Source organism: Neolamprologus brichardi, chromosome 20 (assembly GCF_056152115.1).
Source record: "Neolamprologus brichardi isolate AB-2024 chromosome 20, ASM5615211v1, whole genome shotgun sequence".
Classification (NCBI taxonomy): Eukaryota; Metazoa; Chordata; class Actinopteri; order Cichliformes; family Cichlidae; genus Neolamprologus; species Neolamprologus brichardi.
In genome coordinates, this window is record NC_142123.1 from 30538623 (window position 1) to 30553099 (window position 14477).

Below are 14477 nucleotides of genomic sequence, written 5' to 3' on the forward strand. Positions count from 1 at the left end.
GCCCCCTCGAGCCCACCTGTGTTATTATAGACCACGTGGTTAGTGTACGATTAATTTCTCCGTCAGTTGGATACAGTTTCTTAAAAACTGGATCATATCAAATGTTAATTCATCTCTGTCATAGAACTGAAAATGAGAGTAAATATTATCTTTATACTAATATATAGTAATGTGCAAAAGTCTTGAAACAGCCTTCATTTCTTTATATTTTGCTTCTAGACAGCCAAACTTTAGAATAAAGTTTTTTCAAGTGGTTTTGAGCAACAGTTCTCCAGTTTTTCAGTCATTTTCAATCCAGTCAGTATTCCTGAACATTTTGTTTGCAAAAGACCAATGTTTCTTTAGGCTCTTTGTTTCTAGCAGTCTGTCACAATAATACATAATTTACTCCAATTTACTCCAATTCTTTGGTTTAAAAATGCCAAAGATAACACAATTTGACACGTAAAAAATATATTTATATATTTTTTGCATTTTCTGCAATATTTTCTGCATTTCTGCTGATGCAGAAAATATATTTATATATTTTTTTTCACAATGTAATCAAGTAATAGGAAGAGGATTAGGGCTCTTGGAGAAAAAAAAGGTGGGGATGTGTTTTTTGTTTTTTCAGAATATTTTTTCAGAAATCTGAAAAAAATAAGACATCCCCACTTTTCCTCTCTCCTAGTCTTCTGTGCTAAAGAGCAATTATCCAAAAACATGGCATATTTCAGCTAGGTGTGCAGTGTTTCTTTAAAAAAAAAAAAAAAAGGAAAATTGAGAAAAATGTATAGGTGGAGAACAAAATAATAAGTTGAAGACGTAATAATAATTACTATTACAAATAACAGAAAATATTGTGTGTGTGTGTGTGTGTGTGTGTGTGTGTGTGTGTGTGTGTGAATATGAATATGGCACAATAAAGATTAGTATTACAATATAATACAGCCTCCCCAAACTGTTGCTAATGCAATAAAGTAGTGTTGCTATTTTTAATGTCTTTACCTATTTAATAAAAAAATAAATAAATAAATAAAAATGACTTTGTAATTACAGTTAACAGACATAAAAAATAAAACAAGCACAGTAAATATATGATGGCTTTTAATAGGTTGATAAGGGTGTAAATGTGTAAATTGTAGTAGACAGAGTTGTGGGTGATTTCCATAAAAACACACAGAATAACATACAGATTTTTTTCTGTCATGATTTTTCTTCTTCCCCAGGTTCTGCTGCATAAAGCAGATTCCTCAAAACCAGCTGAAATTATATTTATTGCACCATTGTGGTGCCAGTGCTGATGCACAATCAGTTCTTGTGTTGATATCTTCGGTGAACTAGCCCACATTTTGACAGGTTTGAGAACCAATCATTATGTATTGTGGCTAAAAGAAGTTAGTGTAATTTACCACTTGTTTTATAAATGTTGTTTGGACATTTCAAGAGGGGTTATCCAAGCGTAATACAATTTTCAGCTCTTAATTTCTGTGGAAATTTAGAAATGGACAGACTCCATGGATTGTTTCTGATAATCATTAGAGAATTTCTTTCAGTAGCCTGTCCATTTGAACCTACTGATGTCATTGGCTCAACTGGTTGTGATACCTTGCTAACACTGGCATTTTTCAGCATAAATATGTGCTCTTTTCGCCAAACTATGTGGATCCCAATCTGACTGAGCATCTGTAGAATGCTCTGATAAAACAGATCTGATACACTGATTCTCCAGCCGCACAGCCAACAGAACCTAAAGGTTTTACCTCCAGCATCCCATCCTCAGAGGTCCTGTGTCCAAGCCCTGAGGGACTGGAGATGTTTTGAAAGCATAAGATGGAACTAATAAGTATTAGGCAGGCATTTGTTACTGTTGTGACAGATCTGTGTATAATGGGGGCCATAGGGGCCCAACAAGAAATTGTATTTATATCATTTGACTTTGGGACTGCTATGTAAAGATATGTAACCTAAATAAATGCAAAACGTTGCCTTTATACCACTATACAGTAATCTTTATAGTTTCCTTTTTTCATATTTAGATGCGTAACCTCTAGGGGGCAGCAAAACCTCAAAATTCTGTGAGGTTACTTTGTGTGGAGGTCACTAAGAGATCTCACAGAAACAGCTGCCTTGCTTTAGCTTGTCTTTAAAGGGACACTGCAGCCGATTGATATTGTACTTCTACAAAGCCTCTGGACCTGTTGGACCAAATCTGTGCAGAACAGTCTCTTGAAATGTGCTGATGGGATCCCAGACTGCTGGATCCTATTTTGCACTAAACAGCAGAGATGAAAGATTCATGTCTTTCAAACTCTGAGCTAGAATATGCGACACAAATGTGTTTTTAAAAAAAGCTAAAAACCTGACGTAATCCTGTTTGCGTTACTAAAATTCACAAATGAAGTGCTTTGCAAGGTGCTTAAGACCAAGCAAGGTATCTGTTATAAAAACACATGAAAATAATTAACAGTTTCCAACAACTTCAACAAAAATTTATCATTTTATCTCATTTAAAAACAGAGAATTGAGTTGACTTTTGATTCAAATATAGAAATAGGACACACATGTGATTTCTACAAAGCATCATGTTTGCGTCTTCATTTTCTCCAAGACCTTCAATTCATATTATGCATTTATAAAGAGATATGAGATATTCTATGCTGTTACCTTGGAAACAGGCATGTATCTGGTCCCTGAGCGGAGAAGCAGAAGAAAATTATCCTTTATGTGCCTACTAATGACTTAAAGGCAGCATGACTCTAATGTGCTCTAATGTGTAATTTCTGTTTCGCTGCTGGCAGCTGGTTAGTGTGACTGCAGAGGGGATTCTCAGAAAATGGATATAAGCACAAAGCCTTAAATCCAAGAACTACACAGTACCATGCTTGCATGCAGGTAATGATTCAAAGAAGTCTTACTTGTTTATGATTAGAAAAATGCGAAAGTTCATAATGTTTGCGTAGCAGTGCCCAAAAAAAAATGAGACTTTAGTGTTTTTCCCTTTATGAGATCAGATTTGATTTGTCACACTTTATTGTTCCCTTTCAGGCCTAAGTGTTTATAGCCATTAAGCACACACTTGATTTAAGCTTCTCGTGTTTTGTTTTTTTCAGAAAAACCTGTTGTGGAAATTGTGTTTTCATTTTCAAGTGGAGCCTTCATCCCTGAGATCAGGACAGAATATGCAGAAGGTTTAACAACAAATAAGCTGCTGGGGTCCATTCAAGGGCCCTTTCTGCAAAGATTCACTGGGAAGTGTAACTCAACATTATATATGAAAGTATTAATTTTATGCCATTACTGTGTATTCAAATTAAATCGACAGAAGCACATATAGTTTTATACAGCATAGTCTTTAATGCTTTGAAGATTTACTATGTTTTACTCATAGGCTGTATATAAAAGATGGCAGTCATTTCCAGGTCTGACAGTGAAGCCATATGTCAGCTTCGAAAGATACTTTAGGCTGTGTCAGGTGTTAGAGGAGGATGCAGAAATGTGGAGGTAGACTGAGTTCAATTTCAAGCAAGCCATTTATTTACTGTTGCAAATGAGAGACAGCTGAACTAAATCACAGAAGCAAAACAAAATAAAGCAGGAAGTGTGATAATAGGAAAGCAGACACATGAGTGAACTTTATACTTGGCTCGATTCAAGACGATTGACTACTGAAAATTCCAAAATGGACCAAGAACAGGACTAACTACAGTAAGGTGGGCAAATAGATAAACAATATAAACACTGAGAAAACCAAGAATTACATAGAGTACTTAGATAAACAAAACTTGAACGTCTAAAAAACTCAAACAAACACCGGGTAAATTGACTCAGGGTCATGATAAGTGCAATTTAACTGCACTGAAACTGTATTCTTTTCAATATCCATCAGAGGGTGACTCGTGTGGTGGCTAAAAGACTTTAGCTTTAGTCTAATGAGTTTTCAGCTCCTTCATTTGAAGCCTCAGTAAAAACTTTCCTGATGACCTCGTGGGCTCTTTTGCTAGTTTCAGGTCATATTGAATGAAACATGATGTTCTTTTGGTAAATTGTTGTCATTATTAGAGTCACGGAAAGTCTGGGTTTTGGCAATGAGGGTGCACTGTCAGCTCAAGGTTTCACAGCAGGACGTCACTAATGTCATCATCATATCAGCTACGTCCATCGTTTATATACAGTGTGAAACAGGAAGTCGCCAAATGAGCTATTCAACACTGACTGAAGAATTAGAATTTACCCAGTGACTTTTCACAAGCAGTTCAGGACAGTGCAGTTTATTTCATTCCCCACTAAACAACAATGGTGAACTGTTGTTTTGATTCTTACCCTGCACATTAGATGCACACAGTGTTGGGAAGGTTACTTTTAAAATGTATTCCATTACAGAATACATGCCCCAAAATGTATTCTGTAACGTATTCCGTTACGTTACTCAATGAGAGTAACGTATTCTGAATACTTTGGATTACTTAATATATTATCATGCTGTTTACAACTACATGAATGTACTATTGCTGTGATTTATTACTGTTACTGAAGGTCCGCGGCTCCGAACCGTAGTAAAGAGACCTCTGGCTAATACGGTGGGTTCTGTGTCGGCTCGTAGCCGAAAACTAGCTTTAATAGCTTAATAGCTTACTTACAACTGGGCTCGTCAGGCACTCTTCTTGGCTGCAGTGGTTATTAATATATTTACATGCTTCCAGCTCCCGTTTTTGCTCGATGACAGCTCGTACTTTTCCTTTTTCTCCCTCCCTCGCTCACAGACACATAACGTGTATGGCAGTCCATTCTCCCTGCAGCACGGACTACACTGCCTATGATGCTACATTCTTTAGAGCTATACCGGTAGCATTCTGCCTATTAGCTTAGCACAACAACAACAGGCGCTCTCTCACCCAGGAAACACGCAGAGAGAGAGCATCACCCTGTAACCATGGCAACCGTAACGCTGCCGCCTGGAACAACAGAACGTAGCTGTCAAACAAAACCCAAACAGTCCTGACCCGCCACAATATGAAACAGGGAAGTACCACCGTGTAATCCATTTATTTCAACAAAGTAACTGTATTCTAAATACCACCTTTTTAAACTGTAACTGTAACGGAATACAGTTACTCATATTTTGTATTTTAAATACGTAACGGCGGTACATGTATTCCGTTACTCCCCAACACTGGATGCACATCATTTAAACCACACTAACAAGTGACTGTGCGCTTTGTGGTAAGCGCTGCAGTGAAATTTGCAAAGCAGTAAGATCGAAGTTTCAAATACAACTCAGTTCCCTGTGTTCGTACTAAAGAGCTGTTAAAGAGAATCAAATTGTATTTAATATCCACATTTTAAAATCACGTTCATGATTTTAAGTCTCGAGCAGTTATAGGCAATGACAAGATTGAAACACAGGTTTGGTAGATAAGTACTGGCATGCAGTTTTGAGATAAATACATATTATATGGACTGTTTTTTTTTTATAAATTAGTAAATCCAAATACTTTTTGACAGTTTAAGTAGTGACGCTGTGCTCTCTCTCTGTTCAGCCATTCATCTTTTTTTCTTTTTGTTTTACTTCAGAGTGGTATTGAGTACACTCTTTTGAGTCTACAAAGCAGGGTGTCATCTTTTATGCATTCAGTTTTAGATTCAGATTTTCATGCTTCATCATTCTCATAACACTGAGCCTGTTTTCTGATTAGTATTTGTGGATTTTTGGATGCATTTCAGGGTGATTAGCTTTGAACTCCTATTTTTCATTTAAATCTAGTTCCCATTCTGACTTTGTTATTTCTCATATTTACTCCCTTGAGTGTTTTCCTGCCTGTCTTTTTTCCTGTTCGCTTTGTCTTTCTGTGTTTATTCTCTAATCAAAGGAGCTTGCAAAGAAAAGCGTCTGGACTTCTTTAAGTTGCTTGAAGACGTTTCAACTCTCATCCGAGAAGCTTCTTCAGTTCTAAGGTGAAATGGCACTTACAACATTGCAAAACACCTTGCTACCATCCTTGCACCTCTAGTGGGGAACACCCCACACCACATCAAGAGCTACACCGACTTCACCGACAAGGTCCAGAAACTTACCCTGGACCCAGATGAAACCATGGTGTCCTCTCTTCACTTGCATACCCACCACGGAGGCAGTGGAGACTGTCAGGAAACGACTACAAGAAGACAGCTCCTTAGAAGACAGGACCAACTTCACACCCGATCAGATCTGCACACTGTTAGACCACAACATACTTCAAATACAACGAAGGCTTCTACAGACAAAAACATGGCTGTGCCATGGGCTCCCCCGTGTCACCTAATGTAGCCAACCTTTACATGGAGGAAGTGGAAAGAAAGGCTCTTGGCTCTTTCAAAGGGAGAGTACCCAGCCACTGGTACAGATATGTAGACGACTCCTGGGTCAAAATCAAGACACAAGAAGTGGAATCCTTCACTGCGCACATCAACGCTGTGGATAAAAACATCAAGTTCACCAGGGAAGACACAAAGGAGAACTGTTTGCCTTTCCTGGACTGCGCTGTGCACATTGAAGAAAATGGCAACCTCAACATCGAAGTTTACCAAAAGCCAACACACATGGACCAGTACCTCCTCTTTGACTCCCATCACCCTCTGGAACACAAACTTGGAGTAATTAGGACCCTACACCACCGGGCAGAACATGTTCCCTCTAAGCCTGAAGGGAAAAAGAAGGAACACACACATGTAAAGGAAGCACTCAAAACATGCGGCTATTCTAAATGGGCATTCTTAAAGTCAGCAAAGAGGCACAGAAAAGAAGATCAGACACCAGCGAGGGAGGATAAGAAGGACAGACGCAACAACATTGTCATCCCTATGTAGCTGGTGTATCAGAGAAACTCAGGAGAATTTTCTCCAAGCATGACATCCCGGTGTACTTCAGACCCAGCAACACACTCAGACAAAAACTGGTTCACCCGAAAGACAAAACTCCAAAACACAGACTTAACAATGTGGTGTATGCTGTACAGTGCAGCGAGGAATGCCCAGACCTCTACATTGAAAGAGACCAAACAGCCACTTCACAAGCGCATGGCGCAACATAGAAGATCCACCTCCACAGGACAAGACTCAGCTGTCCATCTGCATCTTAAGGACAAAGGTCACTCTTTCGAGGATGCCAATGTTCACATTTTGGACAGAGAGGACAGATGGTTTGAAAGAGGAGTGAAAGAAGCATCTATGTCCACTGTGAGCGACCATCTTTGAACAGAGGCAGTGGTTTACGACACCAACTGTCTGCCATCTATAATCCAGTTTTGAGTTCCCTCCCCAGACGCCTTAACGCCCACTCACATCCTGGGCCATCTGACCTCAGGAAATCGCATGATAAGGTGGGGCCAGGTTTCACAATGAACTCACCCGAAACCCTGGCTGATTGGGACCCACTTATGCCCCCACCTTCTATCAGGACCCTTGGTGTAAATTGTGACTCAGCTCTGACTTTGGACACTCATGCTAATTTACTGGTTCGCTCCTGCTTTTATCATTTAAAAAATATTGCTAGGCTGAGTCCCATTGTATCACGCTCAGAACTAGAAATGGTCATCCATGCATTTGTCTCATCTCGTTTGGATTATTGAAATTCTTTGTTCAAGTGTTTATGTGAAGGCTCTGTGGATCATCCGCAAGTTGTTCAGAATGCTGCCACAAAGCTTATGTTACACCTCTTACTTACTTTATGTTGAAGAAATCATTTTAAGATGATTAGAGTTTTGTGACATGCTGGAAGCATGCGTGTTGTATATGCCAAAGTCTGTTCTTAGCTGACAAGAGTGGGACTCTGCTACTGTAGTCCATCTACATTAAGGTTTGACATTGTACTTTCAGAGATATCCTTCTGCATATCTTGGTTTCAATGAGGGGTTATTTGAATTACTGCAGCCTTCCAACCAACTTGAAGCTGTCTATTTATTCCCTTCTGACTTCAGTCATCAACAACGTATTTTTACCCAGAGATCTGCTGCTCACTAGAGATTTTCTCTTCTTCAGACCACCTCCTGTAAACCCCAGCGATGGCTGTGTGGGAAAATCCCAGTTGGTCAGCAGCTTCTGAAACACTAACGCCAACAACCATCCCATGTTCAAAGACACTTAAATCATCTTTCTGCTCAATTTTGATGTTCAATTTGGATAATAAACTTAAGATGTTTGTGCAATGTGGCTGATTTGATATTTCCATTGATAAGTAGTTGAACAAGTGTACCTAATTAAGTCTTGATATACACAGCACTGGCTCTAGCTATTATCAGTAAACAAATGTTGGTCCAAACACACATTTGGCTTTAGCGCTAATTAGTCTTAGTTTTGCATTTAAATGCTACAAACACTAGCATTATGCGGTCATACATCTATGTATAGTTTATAGTACACATAGTGTATTATTATTTCTTATAGCTTGAGACTTAACCTCAGTCTACTGTACAGTGTTTTAATCAGTGTAGCTACGTCCTTTTTAATTACATAATTGCTTGTTCTTCTTGTGAAAATTTGGGCCTAAAGAAATGATCTACAGCTGTTTTCTTCTCTTGGACACTCCCTGGGTGATTAAAATTGCTCTCAAATGACATATTTCACAAAAGAAACACACACAACACCAGTTGTTATATTAATATATGTTTTATTCTTCTCTATTTTTTATTATCATTATGTTTTATTTTCATATTTGCAAATCTTACAGGTCCTTTGTGCATGGACCTTTCATCACGGCACACACATTGGCACAACAAGATTGGTCAGAAATAGATAAATTCTAATCACACTTTAATAGCACACAATTTCATGACTTTTGCAAGGACTCGGGAAAGACATACTATAACAATAACAAATTTGATCTATTTTTTTTTCTGTACTGAAATCATAATTTTAAAAGTAGGATGTGCCAAAAGAAAACATAATAGTAACATGGACATTCTTAAATTCTCAAATGAACAAAGCATAAATAAACAAAAAGGAAAATTAAAAACATGAGATCTAACCATAAGATGTACAGCAGTTGAATAGAGCTCTGATGAATGTGATGAGTTTTGCCATAAAAGTGCCTCTAAAGCACAACACTTCCCCTAACATGAAATAAAATAATCTCTGTCTTTAAATAAGAAACTGCTGACAATATAAAAATACATGGCATTGTACTGTAGTTCATTAAATAAACCAACAATTCATATATAAAATATTATATTGACGTGTATAAAAATATGCCTTACAACTTTTTGAAAAGGGTAACAGCCGTAAGCTTTTTGTCTGCCACTTCAGAACACACAGTCGACCACAAAAATCCAACATATGTACAAACAATCAACCAATAAGCAGTCAGAACGCTATTTTGACAAAGAAAGTGAACAGAAGCTTCCAGGATCATATTAGTATGACTTTTTTTTTTCTCTCTGACTTGACATATATATATAAGATACTGTGAGATTCAAGCAGTACTTGATGGAAATACTCAAAAACAAAATAAATTAATAGAAAAGAAATATTCTGTCAATTATAAGTATGTTGATATCAGTGTATCTTTGGAGAGAGGGAGAGAGGACGGTGAGGGAGACACGTTTTTTTTTTCTCGAACGTTTGTGTCACATCACCTGCGTAACAGTATTTCAGCCCACTGAGATCAGAACAAACACAGGCAGTGTCAGCTATCCTAAAGTGAAAAGGGAAAATAAAAATCTACCAGAAAGCCGGGACAAGAGCCAGGGAATATAGAGATCATTCGGAGAGATACAGCTTGGATCACTGAGGCAGTTCACGGAGCAATAATGTGAGCATGCAGCGCGCCACCACACGACGCAGAGGACATTGCTGCAACTGTTGAACATTCAGGCAGATGTTACTGTTGCTACTGCTGGACTGTGAGAGTGTGTTTGTCTTGCTTATAGAGAGGACATTAACTGGTGTGTATTTTCCATAGGAAGTGGTTTATCCCTGCTCCCTCCTGTCCAGGCAGTGTCTAGCACAAGCTAAAGCCACCCCCTCTCCCCGTGCTCCTGCTCCTCCACCTCCTCCTCGCCCTCCTCCTTTCTCCACCTCCTCCAGGCTGAGAGCAACCAGGCGGACTTGTCCCTCACTCGCCATCGCATGGTATGGTACCATCTTCGCTGGCACGTGAAGGCACGGGCGTGCCGAGCTCGTCTACGCACCAGCAGTGGCCACGCTGCATGCCCTTGGAGGAGCGGCACTGTGTGAAATTAAAGGAAAGAGAGGGAGATTTTTATAGGGAAAGAGCGCCGAGATAGAGGGTAGGAAAGGTGGTGAGGGAGGCAGAGAGAGAAAATGATATGTCATCATAGCGCAGTAGTGATTCTCTGAGCCCACAGCTGAGAGGCTCAGAGAGAGGTGTCAGTTATTCTCAGCCCCTGTGGTCACACACTAATCTGTGGATTGCACTGAACAGAAAGCTGCAGTGGAGTGCAGCTCTGACACATGTACAGTAACACCAAGTCAGTGCAGCAACGAGACATTTTCCCATCACATAAGCTCAACAAAGTTCCACTGTCATGCCTCACGATAGCTCTGCTGATAATGCTCTACCTGCTTTTTCCTGTAGAAGCCGCGAGTGTCACAGTTGGGTATATAGATGTCGCGGTCAGACTGGAAGATTGTCAGCTCGAGACCCCTCAGGACGCTATTGAGCAGCTTGCGACAGGGTGCCTGAAAACAGCAACGCAGAGTGTGACTTCAAACACCGCCAGAGGCGAACAGAGACAACCTGCCTTAATACGAAGAGTGGCAGTGGCAAGCTGCTATCCCCCCTCAGGTGATTGTGTTGGCAGAAATCCTCTTTGCAGAACACATGTCGATGTGAATCACTAAGGATTAGCTACGGTGATGCAGCATTCCAGCCAGAAGCAGAGAAAATGCACATTTCTATATATATAGATCAGATGTCACATATTGTATATGATTATATAACCATATTGTTATACAATGCTTTTGATTTTCAGGTCACTGAATGGTTTGAAGTGACTCTGCGTTTTTGTGTCACTTTGAGAAATTGAACTGTGCAATAGTCGCCTAAATATGACCATTTAGGTGACTATCGCATTCTACTTATAGCATCCATACTGGCTCAGACACTGCACAGCAAACCAGCTCACTAACTGAGAAATCTGTAGCGGCAGCGGCCGGCTCGAAACTTTCCTGATTCACATCATGCTCAATTAGTTCTGCCGCATAGCAGCACACACATCATGCACCATAATGCATGGCTTCAGAGCAGTGTGTGCGTGTGTGTGTGTGTGTGTACATGCCACTGCAACACCCCAAACGACAGAGGATCTATGGGAAGAACTGTGTAGATGCAGCTCAACATACAGCCGTAACAGGGTTAGAAATGTCAGATTTTTAATGATTTAGGTGAAGATGGAGTAGCTTATCTCACAATAAGAGGATGAACTTACTTTTTCAATGTCACCACTGTGTGAAGGATGTGGACCTGAGAGGAAATGACACGCCGACATGAGAACATTGAAGCATAATACCGGTAAAACAGCACCCATGGTCAGATTATACACTATATACTTAAAATAATACACTCACACTTTGTGATATAGCTTTGCTTCTTTTAGCGTAGTACATTAATGAACCTTCAGTAAGAGGACATGCATGTGTGCTGGCCATTTAACGAGAGACCTAATTTCTGTCAGTACGGCTCCTTTTCAGACAGTTAATCGCAGTATCTCAGTTTGAACAGTAGATGGAGATCACTGCAATAAAAAGCAGCTTGATCAGAATGTAGGTGACACTGTTACAGTTTTCACATTCATTCTAAATTCTCTACAGAGAAGCCGGCTTGTTGGACACATCATTGTCATGCACCCTGTCACTGAAATGGATGGTAACAATAACACTTCACGGGTGCATATCTTCACTTACAGATCCCCCAAAATTGAAGAAAGCTCACTCAAGGTGTAGTTTTCTCTTTGTTAATGTGATTGTGGTGATTTTCCACCATAAAAGGAACTGACATTTTCATCAAGAGTGAAGCCAGAGGTGCTGCGGAACAGATGCCAGAGGTCTGCAAATTCATTAGTGGTGCACAAAATGCAACCAGGCTTAAATGCCACATACTAATTGTCCCTTCTTGTGCTGGTAAGTGACACAGCATCACATGCAATTTATAGCAATACTGGGGGAGGCACACTGTATATACACTAATGTGTGGCTGTCGCCATATATCCCCTTCAAATCAAGCCTATATGCAGTTGCCGTGCAAGCCCCTGTTTGCATCTGTAGGTGCGTGCCTATGTGATTTCATGCACGTGTGTGTGTAAATACAGTATCTTACCTGTGGGGTGGGGCCTCTCGGTGGGACTAGTCTTGCTGTACTTGGCGCAAATGCCCCTTCCCTGCAACAGAGCCTGGAGGGGGCTGTGCTCCCTTGGTGGGGGAACACAACGGAGCCCCTTGGCACAGGTCAGGGTGTACACACCACAGGGCTCTCCTTGGGCCAGCACTGACGTGCTGCCAGCAGCATTATGGTCCCTGGGGGGCCGACCTGCCCCCAGTGGATCCTTGCAGGAAGGACAGACCTTGAAGGGGCCCAAGCGGTTCGCCCCGGTCCATGATCCGCAGTGAGCAATGAGCAACAATACAACGGTTGTTAAGTTAGAAAGGATAGGCATTTTCTGTCCAGGTCTCAGGTTCTCCACACTGTCACTCTCTGTCAGTTAAATGTAGCTGATGCTATTTCTGGATGTATATTTCTCTCTCACTCTTACTCTCTTTCCCTTTCTCTCCTCTTTCCTCAGTCTTCCTCCCGCTTCTATACAGTAGCTCTCCTTGGTGCTTTGCCGGTCGAGAGTCCCCTGCAGTGCCAGATGAGACAAATGGAGATCGTGAGAGACACGGCAAAGCACCAGCTTTTAAAGATCTGAAAGGCGGTGATAGAGAGAGAGAGTGAGAGAGAGAGAGAGCACAGTTATGACACCTTCAGGGGCTGGGACTCAGAGAGAGAGAGAGAGAGAAAGAGAGAGAGAGAGAGGGAGGTGGCAGGGAGGGAGACAGAGCAAGTGGGGGGTGGATTATGTTCCTTTCAGAAATTATCAAAATCTCCCCACCCTTTCCTGGTATATACGAACACATTCATCTAGTCCTTCTTCTTCCACTTATGTTCAACATTGCCCATGCATAAACAGTAGAAGTCACGTTCAGCCATTTGCACTTTTTCCAATGTCAGAGACCTTTCTGGAAGAACATTTGCCATGGTAACAAACACAAATGTATAGTATGAGCTTCCATCGGCGGCGCTGCCACTGCATTGTCATTTGCCACGACAAATGCACAGCTGTGTGTTCGCTCCTGCTCGAGTTCGGTTTGAGGTTATGACAGAACGTTTCCTGAGCAAACATGTAATCCTAAACCTGAGCTACACACCTGTAATACTCTGTCTTTCTGTCACACGTGTCAAAGTTCACAGAACGAGCTGGATTCAGAAGAAATACACCAAGAAATCCAGCGTGCTCATACGCTGATGTAAGTTTACTCCACGCACCAACTGCGTGCATCAGCCTAATCGCTGCCATGTCGGATATTGCATTACATCTAATCCAGTCTTTCATAAGCTGTTAAACCTCTAGATTATATTTCAGTAGCTATCAGATATTAAATGGCAGTTGGAGCTTTTGCTTGCCAGGTGTTTGACTTGGAAGAGTAATCATCTGGATAATTAGAGGGAGGAGGAGAGGGACAAACGCACAAGACCAAACTGAATTATGCTCCACTCAGTAAGGATTTTCTTAAGCTACTGATTCCTCTGCGCTTCTTCTCAATGTACAACACTCGACCCTGGCATAATAAAATGGACACCTCAGCCCAGTTATGTTAAATATTCTCATGTGATTCAGATTATTCAGTGGATCTAATTGATGTTTTTACAACGCACAAAACTGTAAAAGGCACAAGTCTTGTTTTCTTACAGGCATATGCAAAAAGTAACTTTGCAACTACTGCAGTTGAGCGAGTGAAGTGGTTAGATCAGACCTCTCATTCTTAGTCAAAGCTGCACTTTTGTGTATAGTCATTTAGTTAGAAAAAGCATTTATGTTTTGGGAGCAGTTCTTTCTGTTTTGTTTTTGCCACTCTTGTCACTTATGCCCAACTATCCCTGCAACACATCACAGGATTACAACATCACTGGTAGAGGTTGGCCTAATATTGATTGAGTCTGCCAAAACAGCTCTTATCCATCCGGGCATGGACACGGGAACTCTCTGGATGTCCATTCAGCAGATCCTTTGGGTGCTGTGAGTTACAGGGGTGGGACCTCTGTGGTTTTGGCTTGTTCTGGCACATCATTGGGATGTTTGATCAGACTGGGGGAGGCCAAAACGCAACACCTTAGGTGCTTTATTGTGTTCCTTTCAGGTTTTGTAGTCTGGCAGGAGCTTTGTCCTGCTGGGGGAGTCTGCAGCCGTCAGGGAGTGCTGTTTCTCAAACAGTGCTTATGCGTGATAATAATCAAGGTTATAACTTTA

At 40.8% G+C, this 14477-nt stretch overlaps 1 protein-coding gene across 1 annotated transcript; it reads right to left on the reverse strand.

Moving 5' to 3' along the window:
• Positions 1 to 8603: 8603 nt before the first annotated feature.
• Positions 8604 to 12870, reverse strand: igfbp6b (insulin-like growth factor binding protein 6b). Its single transcript, XM_006793973.2, has 4 exons — positions 12290 to 12870; positions 11403 to 11437; positions 10534 to 10653; positions 8604 to 10180 (listed from the first exon to the last, which is right to left on the reverse strand). The coding sequence occupies exons 1-4, from the start codon at positions 12624 to 12626 to the stop codon at positions 10067 to 10069; spliced, it is 606 nt and encodes a 201-aa protein (XP_006794036.1). The 5' UTR covers positions 12627 to 12870; the 3' UTR covers positions 8604 to 10066.
• Positions 12871 to 14477: the final 1607 nt, after the last annotated feature.